Source organism: Pelobates fuscus, chromosome 10, assembly GCF_036172605.1.
Source record: "Pelobates fuscus isolate aPelFus1 chromosome 10, aPelFus1.pri, whole genome shotgun sequence".
In the NCBI taxonomy this organism is placed as follows: Eukaryota; Metazoa; Chordata; class Amphibia; order Anura; family Pelobatidae; genus Pelobates; species Pelobates fuscus.
In genome coordinates this window covers 107009765-107023095 of record NC_086326.1, presented here as the reverse complement: position 1 = coordinate 107023095, position 13331 = coordinate 107009765, and the positions used below count along the sequence as shown (strand labels likewise).

The window sequence follows — 13331 nt, the reverse complement described above, 5'->3', positions numbered from 1 at the left end:
GTAGACAATGCAACGATGTATACAGAGACTAGCTCTGTGTATCCAGTGCTGCAAGCTCCCCCCATCAATATATCTACAGCTTCTTATACACAAAGTCAACTGCTATTTTTTCTTCAATAATGGTGTTCTTCGTGGGGTCTCATGTATGAGTTTCGCCTAAGGCCTCGCCAAGTCTAGAGCCGACACTGCAGTACAGCCCTTATATTACTTACATATTATTACAAATGACAATTTCAATGTTGGAGATTGGAGGCGTAGAATAGAAAGAATGGTTGAGCGCTTTCAATTTTGGATAAAAGCATGTCTGTGCTTACAGTATGAGCAGTGTTTAGGAGATACGGTCACAGTATAAGTAGTGTATAGGAGATACGGTCACAGTGTAAGCAGTGTATAGGCGATAGGGTCACAGTGTAAGCAGTGTATAGGCGATAGGGTCACAGTATAATCAGTGTATAGGAGATACGGTACCCCCCAATACTGTCCAGACCCCCCCAATACTGCACAGTCCCCCCAATGCTGTCCAGACCCCCCCAATACTGTCCAGACCCCCCAATACTGTCCAGACCCCCCCATACTGTCCAGACCCCCCCCATACTGTCCCGACCCCCCATTCTGTCCAAACCCCCCAAATACTGCACAGTCCCCCCAATACTGTCCAGACCCCCCAATACTGCACAGTGCCCCCAATACTGTCCAGACCCCCCAATACTGTCCAGACCCCCCAATACGGTACAGTCCCCCAATACTGTCCAGACCCCCATACTGTCCAGACCCCCCAATATTGTCCAGACCCCCCATACTGCAAGTTCCCCCCAATACTGTACAGTCTCCCTAATACTGTACAAAACCCCCCAGTACTGCACAGACCCCCCCCCAATACTGTCCAGACCCCCCAATACTGTCCAGACCCCCCCATACTGCAAGTTCCCCCAATACTGTACAGTCTCCCTAATACTGTCCAGAACCCCCCAATACTGCACAGACCCCCCCATACTGTCCAGACCCCCCAATACTGTACAGACCTCCCAATACAGTCAAGACCCCCCAATACTGTACAGACCCCCCCAATACTGTCCAGACCCCCCCATACTGCAAGTTCCCCCCAAAACTGTCCAGACTCCCCATACTGTCCAGATCCCGCCATACTGCAAGTTCCCCACAATACTGTCCAGACCCCCCAATACTGCACAGTCCCCCCCAATACTGTCCAGACCCCCCCCCATACTGCAAGTTCCCCCCAATACAGCACAGTCCCCCCTCCCCCCTGATGGCTGAGAGTGTTGGGAGCGAGGCTTACCTGAGAGATGTCAGGATGCAGTGGAGCAGACACCGCGCATGCGCACTCAGGGGTAGGAGATTTCTTAGAAGAAGATATGGCCATCAGATTTCTATACCCCTCAGTGCGCATGCGCGGTGTCCGTGACCGAGGCTGTCCTGGCTGGGTAGGCGCGTGCGCAGTGTGGGGCAGGGAGATCGAATGAATGTTCGGCTGAATCGATCTCCCTGCCCGCTGGTGCGCATGCGCGCTGTCTGTGCCAGATGGGAGTACTTAGGTGCGCATGCGCACTGGCCCATTAGATCCCCTACCTCCCCCCCTTGTGGATCCCCGTGCAGGCGCAGTGTGGTGTTCGCGCATGCACAGTAGGCATCCTCCTCTCTGTACCGTGTTTGAAAACTTTTCGTACCTGTTCTTCTGCGCCTGCGCGGTGCTTTGCTCCTCCTTCTCCTGCTCCGAAACGTCATGTCCGGTGCGGCCGCGTCAAATCCGGTGCGGCCGCGTCACTTCCGGTATACCAATCTGACAGGGTATAGTAATCTGATAGAACACCGGGAGCCGTTCTGACGTCATATTCCGGCTCCCGGCATTACTAAGCGGCAGTAAGAGCTCAGGCTACAGCACTCCCTGAACCCGCAATAGAAGCTGCCGGCCGCCTCGTGGGGGGTCCAAAGGTGGTCAGCCGGTGCCCACAGAGAGGGCTCGGTGTGCCAGCTGTGGCACATGTGCCATAGGTTCGCCATCACTGCTCTAGTGGCTGTCTATCAGACAGCCAATAAAAGTACTTGCCGCTGTTTAACTAAATCAAACAAACCTGTACATCCTCATCCTTAACGCTATATGCCTAACACTGTTAGAGGCAGAGGAACACTATAGTATTCCTAATACTATAATGTATCTTTAACTATTGCTAGGATAATTGGAGCAGACAGGGTTAGGTAGATAGTTCTTTGTTCTTAAAATTAATGCTTCGATATAATCTACATATTGTTTTCATTTTTTTTATACAATCTAACTGTATTCACTTTCGTACATAACTCTGTTACCTTAAAGGGACTCTTCACTACCCAAATTCAAAAAGAATGAAAAATAATTAAATAAAATCCCCATTTAGTAGATATACTACCAATGAAAACATCCATGGGTTTATGCATTTCTTTTTCATTTGGGGGTATATATAAAATATCATACAAATGCTGCAGATCTCTTGTCTGCAGCTTTTGCAAGCCATACCCTTCTTCCGAAGCCCAGACTTTCTGTGGCTGTCCAAACACAACCTTTCCAATGCAGCTCAATGAGAAGTCCTTGCAAGGCACGTACTTTGGCCAGTTTTTTAGGTGTTTGGAGTGTTCTTTTAAATTATTGTTTTGTTTTACCTTTACATTGTGCAATACCAATGTTACATTTCTGCATGGATTTTTTTTACATCCACTCATTTTTTATTTACCTGATTCCAGCACCGATGTCCCTTGGCCCTGAGTCGAGGCTCTGCTTTCTCCAACATCACTCGACAAGGGGACACTAATGCGCATGCGTGGCGAGTGCGGTGTGCGCATTATGCCTCCCCATAGGAAAGTATTAAACCAAGCTGTCCCGTGGGGAAATAGCTGATGCTGGATGTCCTCATGCAGAGCGTGAAGACGTCCAGCGTCAGTTAGCGGACCAAAAGTCTGGTAACATTCTGGAAGCACCTGTCTGTCTCTAAAACTGCAATGTTATACTGTGGTGGAATCTCGGTAAAAATAAATTTAGTAGGCCGAGATTACCACGTGGCATGTGTACGTGCATATGCTGACGTATCGATCAGTTGGTTGCACGAGGCAAGATATGATCAGTAGTGTACGGAGCATGTGCAAGAATACAGGATGTAGTATTCCCCTCCTCCATTGTGCTGGACAAGCCATGCGGTCAAGCAGGAAGTTAATTCTTATTTGTATTGATTGGTCAAGAGAATGTGCGGGTGGAGCTTAATATGGGAGGAGTTATGTGCCTATATAAGGAGCCTGCACTATTGTCCGGGGCTCAGAACTTGTTGTATTTTGGTGACGCTAGTCCCTCTGAGTCCCGATCGGTGATCCAATAAAGAATCTCTTCCTTCCTGAAGAAACCTGTGTCCATCTCTCTGTGCTTCGCTTCCGTCAGTTTCTCCGGTATCAATACATTGCAGCACTAAGTGCAATAGGGACACTGTACTCAGACTACTTAAAGGGACTCTCCAGTGCCAGGAAAAAAACCGTCTTCCTGGCACTGCAGGTCCCCTCTCCCTCCCACCTCCCATCCCATGTTGCTGCAGGGGTTAACACCCCATTCAGTGACTTACCTGTAACCAGCGCTGATGTCCCTCGGCGCTGGGTCAGGCTCCATGTCGGCGGGGAAGACCTATTGAGCATGCGCGGCATGCGGCGCACGCGCATTAGACCTCCCCATAGGAAAGCATTGAAAAATGCTTTCAGTGCCTTCCTATGTGGATTTCGGCAACACTGGAGGTCCTCACATAGCGTGAGGACGTCCAGCGTAGTTATAACGCACTTTTCGTGTTCTATGAACACGGAATTGTCCTCTAGTGGCTGTCTAGTAGACAGCCACTAGAGGAGAACTTAACCCTTCAAGGTAAATATTGCAGTTTAGGAAAACTGCAATAATTACACTTGCAGGGTTAAAGGGAAACTCCAGTGCCAGAAAAACGATCCGTTTTTCTGGCACTGGAGGGTCCCTCTCCCTCCCACCCACCAATCCCTGGTTACTGAAGGGGTGAAAACCCCTTCAGTCACTTACCTGGGAGAGCGGCGATGTCCCTCGCCGCTGTCTCCGCCTCCGCGACGCTCCTCCCAGTGATTGCATCGGCCGGTGGGCGAGACTGATCTCGCCCACCGGCCGAGGAGACGTAATGTGCATGCGCGGAAATGCCGCGCATGCGCATTACGTCTCCCCATAGAGGTGGAGTTAACCCTGCAATGAAATTATTGCAGTTTATGAAAAACTGCAATAATTACAGTTGCAGGGTTAAGGGTAGTGGGAGTTGGCACCCAGACCACTCCAATGAGCAGAAGTGGTCTGGGTGCCTACAGTGTCCCTTTAACGGTAGTGGGAGTTGGCACCCAGACCACTCCAATGGGCAGAAGTGGTCTGGGTGCCTGGAGTATCCCTTTAAATTAGCTGAAGGTTTCTGGGTGCCTATAGTGTCCCTTTAAGCAAAGCTTGTTTAGATCCTCTTAACCCCTTAAGGACACATGACATGTGTGACACGTCATGATTCCCTTTTATTCCAGAAGTTTGGTCCTTAAGGGGTTAATCAGGCTTCCCCAAACTCCGGCCCTCCATTCTCAGCCTATTTCATTCATAGAATCATGGGAGTTGTAGTTCAGCAACATCTGGAGGGCCGGAGTTTGGGGAAGCCTGCTCTCAATGCTCTAACTCAAGGGTTCCCAACCCAGTCCTCAAGTACACCCTACCAGGCCAGGATTTAGGGATTACCCTGTTGTGCCTAAGGTGTTTTTTTTTCTTTCTAAAAACACCTTAGACACAAACGGATAATCCCTAAATCCTGGACTGTTAAGGGGTACTTGACGACTGGGTTGGGAACCACTGCAACTCATACAGGCTCATACATATTCATACATGAAGTGAAAAAGAACATTATTTGTACAAATCTCTTCAAGAATACATATATTAACAACTGCATGATATTTTGATTTGATTACAAATAATGAGATTTTAAAACAAACTGAGCTTAATTGCCTTTTATCACTTTCCCTTGCAGGCTAGGAGATCTGAGAAAAGTAATTTCTGATCATTTCTTGATACATTCCATGGTCAAGTTACCCTGCTTGTGCAGTACACAGAGCACATTCCTATTGATTTGAATCTCCTGCCCCCTATTAGCTATAACAATCTGCACCATGTGTCCCCTACAATTACATAATTGCAGTAACATCACAGTGCCTACAACTGGGTGGGAAGTGGGAACTAGTCGCTACCTATAAATTCCAGGCTCAGTGGTGGGTTTAGCATTATTCTGGGATTGATTTCTTGGTAACATGTTTCTCCGTAGAGCTGTGATTGCTTTTGGTGGCTCTGCTTTTGCAGTTTTTGCTTCTGTGGCTGTGGGAAAGAGTGATGATTCTGGTTTTCTATGTCCACCCATAATCCCTGGGCGCTGGGATTGGAACTGGGATTGGTAAGTATAGTGCTGTAGACACCTGCTTTGAATAACACAGCAGGAATTAATAGGATTTTTAAAATATCTTTTACTTAGCTGGGGAGTTCCTCTGGAGACTGGTTTCCAGTAGCTGATCATATCATAGATGTGACTGTCAGGGTGGGGAGCGAAGAGACTTTATCGTAGGACGGTTTGCCTGGTTTATGACTGATGCAAACTGTGATCCATTTCACATTAAAGCAGCGGTTCCCAACAGTCCTCAAGTACCCCCTTAACAGTTCAGGATTTAGGGATTACCCAGTTGTGTCTGAAGAGTGGTGTGTGGTTTTTTTTTTTTGTTTTTTTTTTAAAACACTTTACATGCAATAGGGTAATCCTGGACTGGTAGTACGGGTACTTGAGGACTGGGTTGGGAACCCCTGTAAAGGAACACAAGAATTGTAACCACTAGCATGTGCTGTAGTGATTATGGTGCCCTCAATTTGTAAGCAGTCAAACAAGACTGGTTTGACTTGTTTCATGTGGTCTGCTGGGTGCTGTTTACCGCCTTCACTACTTCTGATCGAAAACTGGAAGCTTCTGTTGGCGGTCCTGAGCTCAACCCTGCATGGGCAGGCTTTCAGCTCTTTGCTGGAAACGGGGATCAGCATCTGGTGGACCCCAGGTAGTTCAAACTGTTCTAAAATGTCTGACTACTTACAATGGGTTGGTGTCGGGGCACTCCTGATACCATAACAAATACAACATGCAGTTCCTTTTAATTGTTCCAGGGATAACTGTAATTTAGGAGTTAAATCACTTTGTTTCTGTTTATGCAGCCCTAGCCACACCTCCCCTGGCTATGATTGACAGAGCCTGCATGGAAAAAAAAAACTGGTTTCACTTTCAAACTGATGTAATTTACCTAAGATAATTATCTCAATCTCTAAATTGAACTTTAATCACATACAGGAGGCTTTTGCAGGGTCTAGCAAGCTATTAACATAGCAGGGGATAAGAAAATCTTAATTAAACAGAACTTGCAATAAAGAGCCTAAATAGGGCTCTCTTTACAGGAAGTGTTTATGGAAGGCTGTGCAAGTCACATGCAGGGAGGTGTGACTAGGGTTCATAAACAAAGGGATTTAACTCCTAAATTGGACATCAGCGCTGGTTACATTGGATTGGGCAGTGAGGCTGCAGGGGCATGTTCTATACACCAAAACTGCTTCATTAAGCTAAAGTTGTTCAGGTGCCTAGTGTCCCTTTAGGTTCTTCAAATGTAGCTTTCTGATGCATTATTGAAGGCAATAGTGAAGCATACAACTCCGAATCGGGTGGGGAGGAATCAAAGGCCTTAGAAGAGAAAAAATGCAGCAACACAAATCTAGGTTTTTGTTTTCTATGGATAGAACTGGGATTTGGGGTCTTCCTTTACCACTTATTGAACATGGAGTGAATTTATCTTTCCTAAAGCCGTGAACCAATGTCTCTAATAAACTTGAAACATCTGGAAGGATGTACAGAGAAGGAGCGTGAGTGTAAGCTGCAGGAATGCAAGTCTACTGCTGTCCGGCACATCTTCCTGATCCGACATGGAAAGTACGACCATGCTGATTCTGAGTCTGAAAGGAGACTGACTGCCACAGGTAAGACTTGCAGTTTTGCATAGTACTGGATTTACATGTTTGGGATAAAGAGGGGAGGTGGAGGGGGGGGATTTATTTAAAGCTTGAGGGGTTATAGTTTTAGTATAATGAACCCTTAAAATTGTGTTAAGGGTTAAAACGACAATACAGGCACCATAACATCTTCAAAATAAAGTTATGGTGCTATACCAATGGCACTTGCTCTTCTCAAGGGTTTAACAATTCTAACATGTAAATATTTTTTTTTGCAGTGCATATAGATGATACAAGCAGGCGTGAGGTGCCCTGAAAGCAGTCCTCATGTAATCGCCTTGCTAAACATGCGGGACATGACCATTAATATGTACATTTTATAGTCTAGTCAGGCTTAAATAGTCAGCTATTTTTTTTTTTATTTTTTTTTATTTTCTTTGTGCAATGATGAGACAGGCATGGTATCAGACCACAATAAGATCTTGTGTGACATTCATATAAGAACAGTGGTAAGATGGATTTCTGCACAGTATTTTGTTAATATTCGTTTATGCGGAATATGTCAGCGTGGGGTGAGCATAGGCGTGTTGCAATGTCAGCTGACTTTGGAGTATACGAGGCTTTATGTGTAATACACCCTGTACGCTTAGAGCCACAAGGTGAAGTGTGTTGATTGTGCTGTGCGAGTGATGCTTAAGTCCCTCACACTGCAGGTGTGTCTAAGAGGCCGTCTATGTCTGTGAGCACAATGTGCCTATGTGGTCTGTGAGGCGTCGTACTCTTATGGTATGCATCGCGCACAAGGTGTACAGCTCGGTATTTGGTATGTGTCCTGAACTTGAGCTTTGGCATGGCTAGTAAGAGCCGTGGATTATCTCCAGAGCTCATGGCTCGTGATTGGGTCAGCTTATGGCTTCGGTAGGGTATGTGCGGTGCCAGGGGCTAACATACCGGTTATGTGAGGCTATTGACATCCTCTAACCCAGGAGGACACGGGTGGGGGGTATACTTAGGAGCGCTTGTGAGAGCGTAAGGCTCCTGCGCGGTTGGATTAGCCCCATGTTGTGGAGCCGCTAGTTATGTAGAGTGGGGGTCGTCAGCGGGTATGTCGGTCAAAAGGTCAACTTTATACATGGAATTTGGGAAAGGAGAATTAAATGCTGAACATTAACACTTTATAACAGGATAACATTAAAGGGGACATGTCCTTGCGGTGTTCCAATAGTCAGCTATTTCAAGAGTAAGTGTTACCGTTATTGGGCTTCATCACTGCTCCACTTAGCCTTGTGATGAGTTAGGTCGGTAATGCGTCAACAGTGGTATGTCAGTAAGGTTGCAACAATAGTTATGGTGCTTACATAATGCAAACAAACTGGGTTGTTTCTGTCAATTTAGCAGTCACAACGTTATACATTTCAAGCGGTTAATAGCTTGTTCTGTCAAAGTATCCAGTAGCTACTGCTGCAGGAATGTGCCATATAATAGGTTGGTACAATACTGTATAGTCCCCTGGGGTCCCCCAGGATGAAGTCCGTCTCTGGACAGGTCGGCAGAACGATACGTGTATTTCCGGTAACTTGTCGTGGTGTGCCGTGTCAGGGGTGCGCTGCGTTTTTATCGAGTCATCCGATGCCTCGTTTGGGCTGTGCAGTGGCCCGCCATGGGTGCCCGTGTGGTGGCGATTTGATGCGATGGGTCTCTGGGCATGATGGGAGTTGTTGAGGTGGGTCATTGAGCCGGGGTATGGCTGCTCTCAGAATGGAGGGTGTTCTAGGTGTAACAGCTCTTGGTTTGGGTGTTTTTTTTTTTTGTTTTTTTTTTTGCCGTTCTGTGATGGTAGTTTGGCTCTCCGCCGCCTTTCTGGGCTGCTTCAGGGATGTTGGTCGCTGCTGTGGGGTGGGCGTCGGGGTGTGCAGCTTGAGGCAGGTGTCATTGGTGTCTTCTGCCGCAGCCTGAGCTCCACTCTGAGCCAGAAGTCCATGAGGATTTGTTCCAGGCTGATCAGTGAGCCCTGCCGAGTTGCATGGCAGCCATCCGGCTGCGTGGTCTCCGCCAACTTTGGCGGGTCTCTCAGCCCTCCGCTTGACTTCCCCCTTCGTTGCTGCCCTGTCTGGGAGGACTCCCAGGGATGGACCGGGATCTCCCCACCAGGATAACTCGCTTGTAGCAGTCAGTCCCCGGGCCGCTCCAGGCTGGGAGCTCGGCCGCCACCCTTATCCAGTGCACGCCAGGCTTCATGCCCTCGTGGGTATTGTCTGTCGTCCGCATTACCAGTTTACCATGGGGGCTGATAGCCAGTAAGTCGTTTAGGGTCATTTGCTGCCGCTTATAGTGGGTTGAGGGTGCCTTTAGATCCATGTTTGCACAAATATGTAGGGAGCTTCAGTCAGGCACATCTTCCCTTCATGACAGTCAGGTCCCGCCCCTAAAATTCTAACATTTTAATCCCAGTCTGTTTCAACTCCAAAGCTCTGCTTCCCGGTCTTTCTGCTGTTTCTCAAAGCTTGGCAACCAGAAGACTCTTGCCTTGTCAGTCAGTGACAAGCTAATGCACTCGGCTGATCAGTGACTCCATTCATATAACTAGATTGAAAAGGTACATCTTTCAGCTAGCGATTCCCCAATCAGTGGTGTTGGTCTATTCTGAAAGCCTTCGGGGGAGGAGGGACATATACTAGTATAGTGTTAAAGCATTTTAAACGTTAAAATCTTATGTTTGACTCCTTAAATGGAGGGGGTGGGGCATTCTAGGCACCAAACAGCTGTAGTGGTTATGGTAATTGCTAGTTCCTTTAACAAGCTACATGCTGTCTTTCTTTCTACAGGACGTGAACAGGCCAGCCTAACAGGACAGCGTCTGGCACTTCTTGCAAGTGAAGGGAATAACTTTAGCTGCATTATTTATTCGTCATTGACCAGATCCACAGAAACTGCTGATATCATCAGTAAGAATTTACCAGGTGAGCCACGTGTACAGGGGAAGAAAAGGTTTTACTGGACCCTCTATTGCACATGTGGGATTAGGCTGCTGCATGTAGACCTCTGAAATCCCAATTCTTGCTGCCTATGCATATTTTGAAAAGTTGCAGAATAACCGTTATTGAGCTGTTTTGGTGGTTTGGCTTTCTTTAATCTTCTTGTAGATATTAAAATGTGCAGCTCTAGTCTGCTTCATGAAGGACCTCCAATCCGACCAGTTCCTGCGGAATCCAAGTGGATACCAGATCTTTCTGTAAGCTATATCTATTGGTGACTCTATTTTTAAAGTGTTTCTGGTGTGCATTTTGTTTCTGCTTTTAAACCTGGTCGTTTTTCCATCTTAGTATTTTAAAGATGGCCCACGCATTGAGGCTGCATTCAGGAAGTACATCCACCGTGCAGATCCAGAACAAACAAAAGACAGTTATGAAATAATAGTCTGCCATGATAATGTGATCCGCTACTTTGTATGCAGGTAAACTGCTTCCACTCATCATTCTAAATCATCTGTGGTCACCACAGGTATCTTCCAGGCCCTCTATTCCTAACCTGCATTTTTAGTTTTTCTTTAACCCCTTAAGGACCAAACTTCTGGAATAAAAGGGAATCTCACACGTCATGTGTCCTTAAGGGGTTAAACACCCTTTATTTACAAAGTAAATGGAGTACACTAAACCCAGAAAACCTATACAAAATTGAAATGAGAATCCAGTATTGTAAAATTGTGTGCCATTTTTACTATAATGAACTGTGCTGCTTATTAAACAGGTTTTCATCCAAATGTTATCAAATCTTGTGGTAATTGGATGGCATGTACTAATCTGACAGCCTTTACAGCAGGCTTCCGTAAACGCCAGCCCTCCAGATGTTGCTGAACTACAACTCCCATGATTCTCAGACCATTTAATTCATAGAATCATAAGAGTTGTAGTCAGGGCCGGATTGGGGATACCAAGCTGCCCTGGAAAACATTTTATGCCAGCTCCATAAATCATTGCGCCATGTAAGGTTATATCGAGAGATTATTTTCTAATATAAAATATTGGTCCTTTCAGAGTAACTGTTTCATTATACAGTAAGCATACTCGCATGCAGAAAGACAAGCTCATTGATATAAATTATCTCATTGACCTAAAAACACAAGCTCCTTCACTAGAAGGCGCGCACACACAAGCAAGCTCACTCACTAGCAAGCGCGCACAGCTTATTGTAGTGGTACTGGTGTCTAGCCTGTCCTTGCAGGCTTTTTAATGTAAAAACTGACCTTTCAGAGAAAAGGCAGTGTTTGCATTGCTTCAAAGTGAGTCACTCACACGGTCACTAGAGGTGCTTCCTGTGTTTCTACATTAAGGGCCTCTACGCTCTGGAGGCACTGAACATTCCCCATAGAGATACATTGATTCAATGCATCTCTATGAGGAGATGATGATTGGTGTAGCTTTTTGCAGCTAATCCTATGGCAAAGCATTGGATTGGCTGAGATCATCAAGCTTGATGATCTCGGCCATAGAGGCAGGGCCAGTGAAGGGTAGACCAGCACGGCGTGGGGAAAAGTGAATAAAAAAAACACTATTGACAGATACACTTTACTACTACCTGTGGACGACCGGGGGTTGTGCAGGGCAGACAGCCAGCTGTGATGGTGGTCACTGGGGGAGCTGTGCTTTCTCTGCTCCCCCCGCCCTACTTAACGATTCCGCGGCTGGAATATGACGTCATATTCCGTCCGCAGTCTCATTAAGCTGGGGAGCAGAAACCACACACCTTGCAGTTTGCCCAGCCCTGGTTGTAGTTGAGCAACATCTGGAGGGCCAGAGTTTGGAGAATCCTGCTTTATAGCATTAAAAATAACCTCTCAAGACCTATATTGTACAAACTTGTCTTATGCCTTCCATGTACTGACAAAATGTATATCTTCATCTACAGGGCACTACAACTCCCACCGGAAGCTTGGCTCCGACTGTCTCTCTATCATGGTAGTATTACAAAGCTGGTGATAAAACCTGATGGTGATGTGTCACTGAAGATGCTTGGTGATGCTGGCTTTATGCCCCCGGGGAAACTCACGGGAGCTTAGCTCTGAGCTGGATGTACTCCTAGAGACCTCTGTGTTGGACACACAAGTTACCATGACTCCCTTACCTTTCTGTCTAATAGACACTCTCCAGTTGAAGCAGTCTTTCAATGCATATATTGCACACAGCATGGGTGGACCAATTGATAGTATAATTTTTTTTGCACTAAGATAAAGGTTCTGGTTTCTGAATATGCAGCACCATGTTCTGAGTTACAATGCCTTGTGTTCACCAAATGGCTTTACAACTCAAGCTTGGCACCTCCTATTACTCACCTGTACGACATTGCAGACCCTGTAGCTATAGCTTGTCTGCCTAGTCCAAATGGCTTCTTGCAAAACAAAGTACAGTTGAAAGAAGTTACCTGGCTTGGTTAGTGTAAATACTGTATCTTAAATATAAGGGGCAGTTATAATAAAACAATGTAACAACCCATTTGTATGCATGTTGACAGGACTACTTAATTAAAAGCAAATAAAATGACTTCCTACTTATTTTCATTATTGTATTGGTGGCTTCTGGCTTCACACTTCTCATAAGTACTAGATGTTTTGAGAGCTCCATATGTTCAGAACTTTAACTAAAAGTTCATCCTTCATTGTATGTGGGTCGTGTGGACTTGCCACTCAAAGGGAGTATCTGATCTTGTTTGTGTTTGGCAGATACCTTGTGTGACCACTGCGGCTACTCTTCCCACCAGAACTGTATTAACCTTAAGACTTCCACCTAGGGTTTGGACATGGGCTGGTGGGGTCCTGTTTGGCCCTGGAACTCTTTCTCCCTGACTTCTTGAACCAGGAGTACATCAACTGGCTGAGCCCCCTCACTTCATTGAGGGAGCATTTGTGGTCTGCACCTCTTTCAGCTACTTAAGAGCTCCCTAGTGCTCTTGGTCATTGATGGAGCACTGGGAGCTGTTAAAGTGGTCTGCATCTGATATTGGTGCCGAACACAATACTAAACCACCAGGGATCCAGCTTGCCTTCCACTAGACAATGTGAGGATATTTACATGGTGATGATCTTAACATCATAAACATTATCGAATTGATATAGTGGCACTGTTCCCCTTAATTTAATGCTAAGAGCTACTCACTATTTTAACGCTTATAGACCCTGGAGTACACTTTATTAGAGGATTTGTATTTCACACATTACAAACCAACTATAAAAATTTAGTTTATTGTGACAATGTAACATGCATGACAATCGGTGAATATTTAGATATAACAAATATACAAT

The 13331-nt window shown here is 46.0% G+C and overlaps 1 protein-coding gene across 1 annotated transcript; it reads left to right on the top strand.

The window, feature by feature from the left end:
- The first annotated feature begins 5313 nt into the window (after positions 1-5313).
- Positions 5314-12541, top strand: LOC134574780 (serine/threonine-protein phosphatase PGAM5, mitochondrial-like). The gene is made up of 6 exons (XM_063433860.1): positions 5314-5453; positions 6891-7063; positions 9862-9996; positions 10180-10268; positions 10360-10490; positions 11942-12541. Exons 1-6 carry the CDS (start codon positions 5314-5316, stop codon positions 12090-12092), a joined length of 819 nt encoding a protein of 272 aa, XP_063289930.1. The 3' UTR covers positions 12093-12541.
- Positions 12542-13331: the final 790 nt, after the last annotated feature.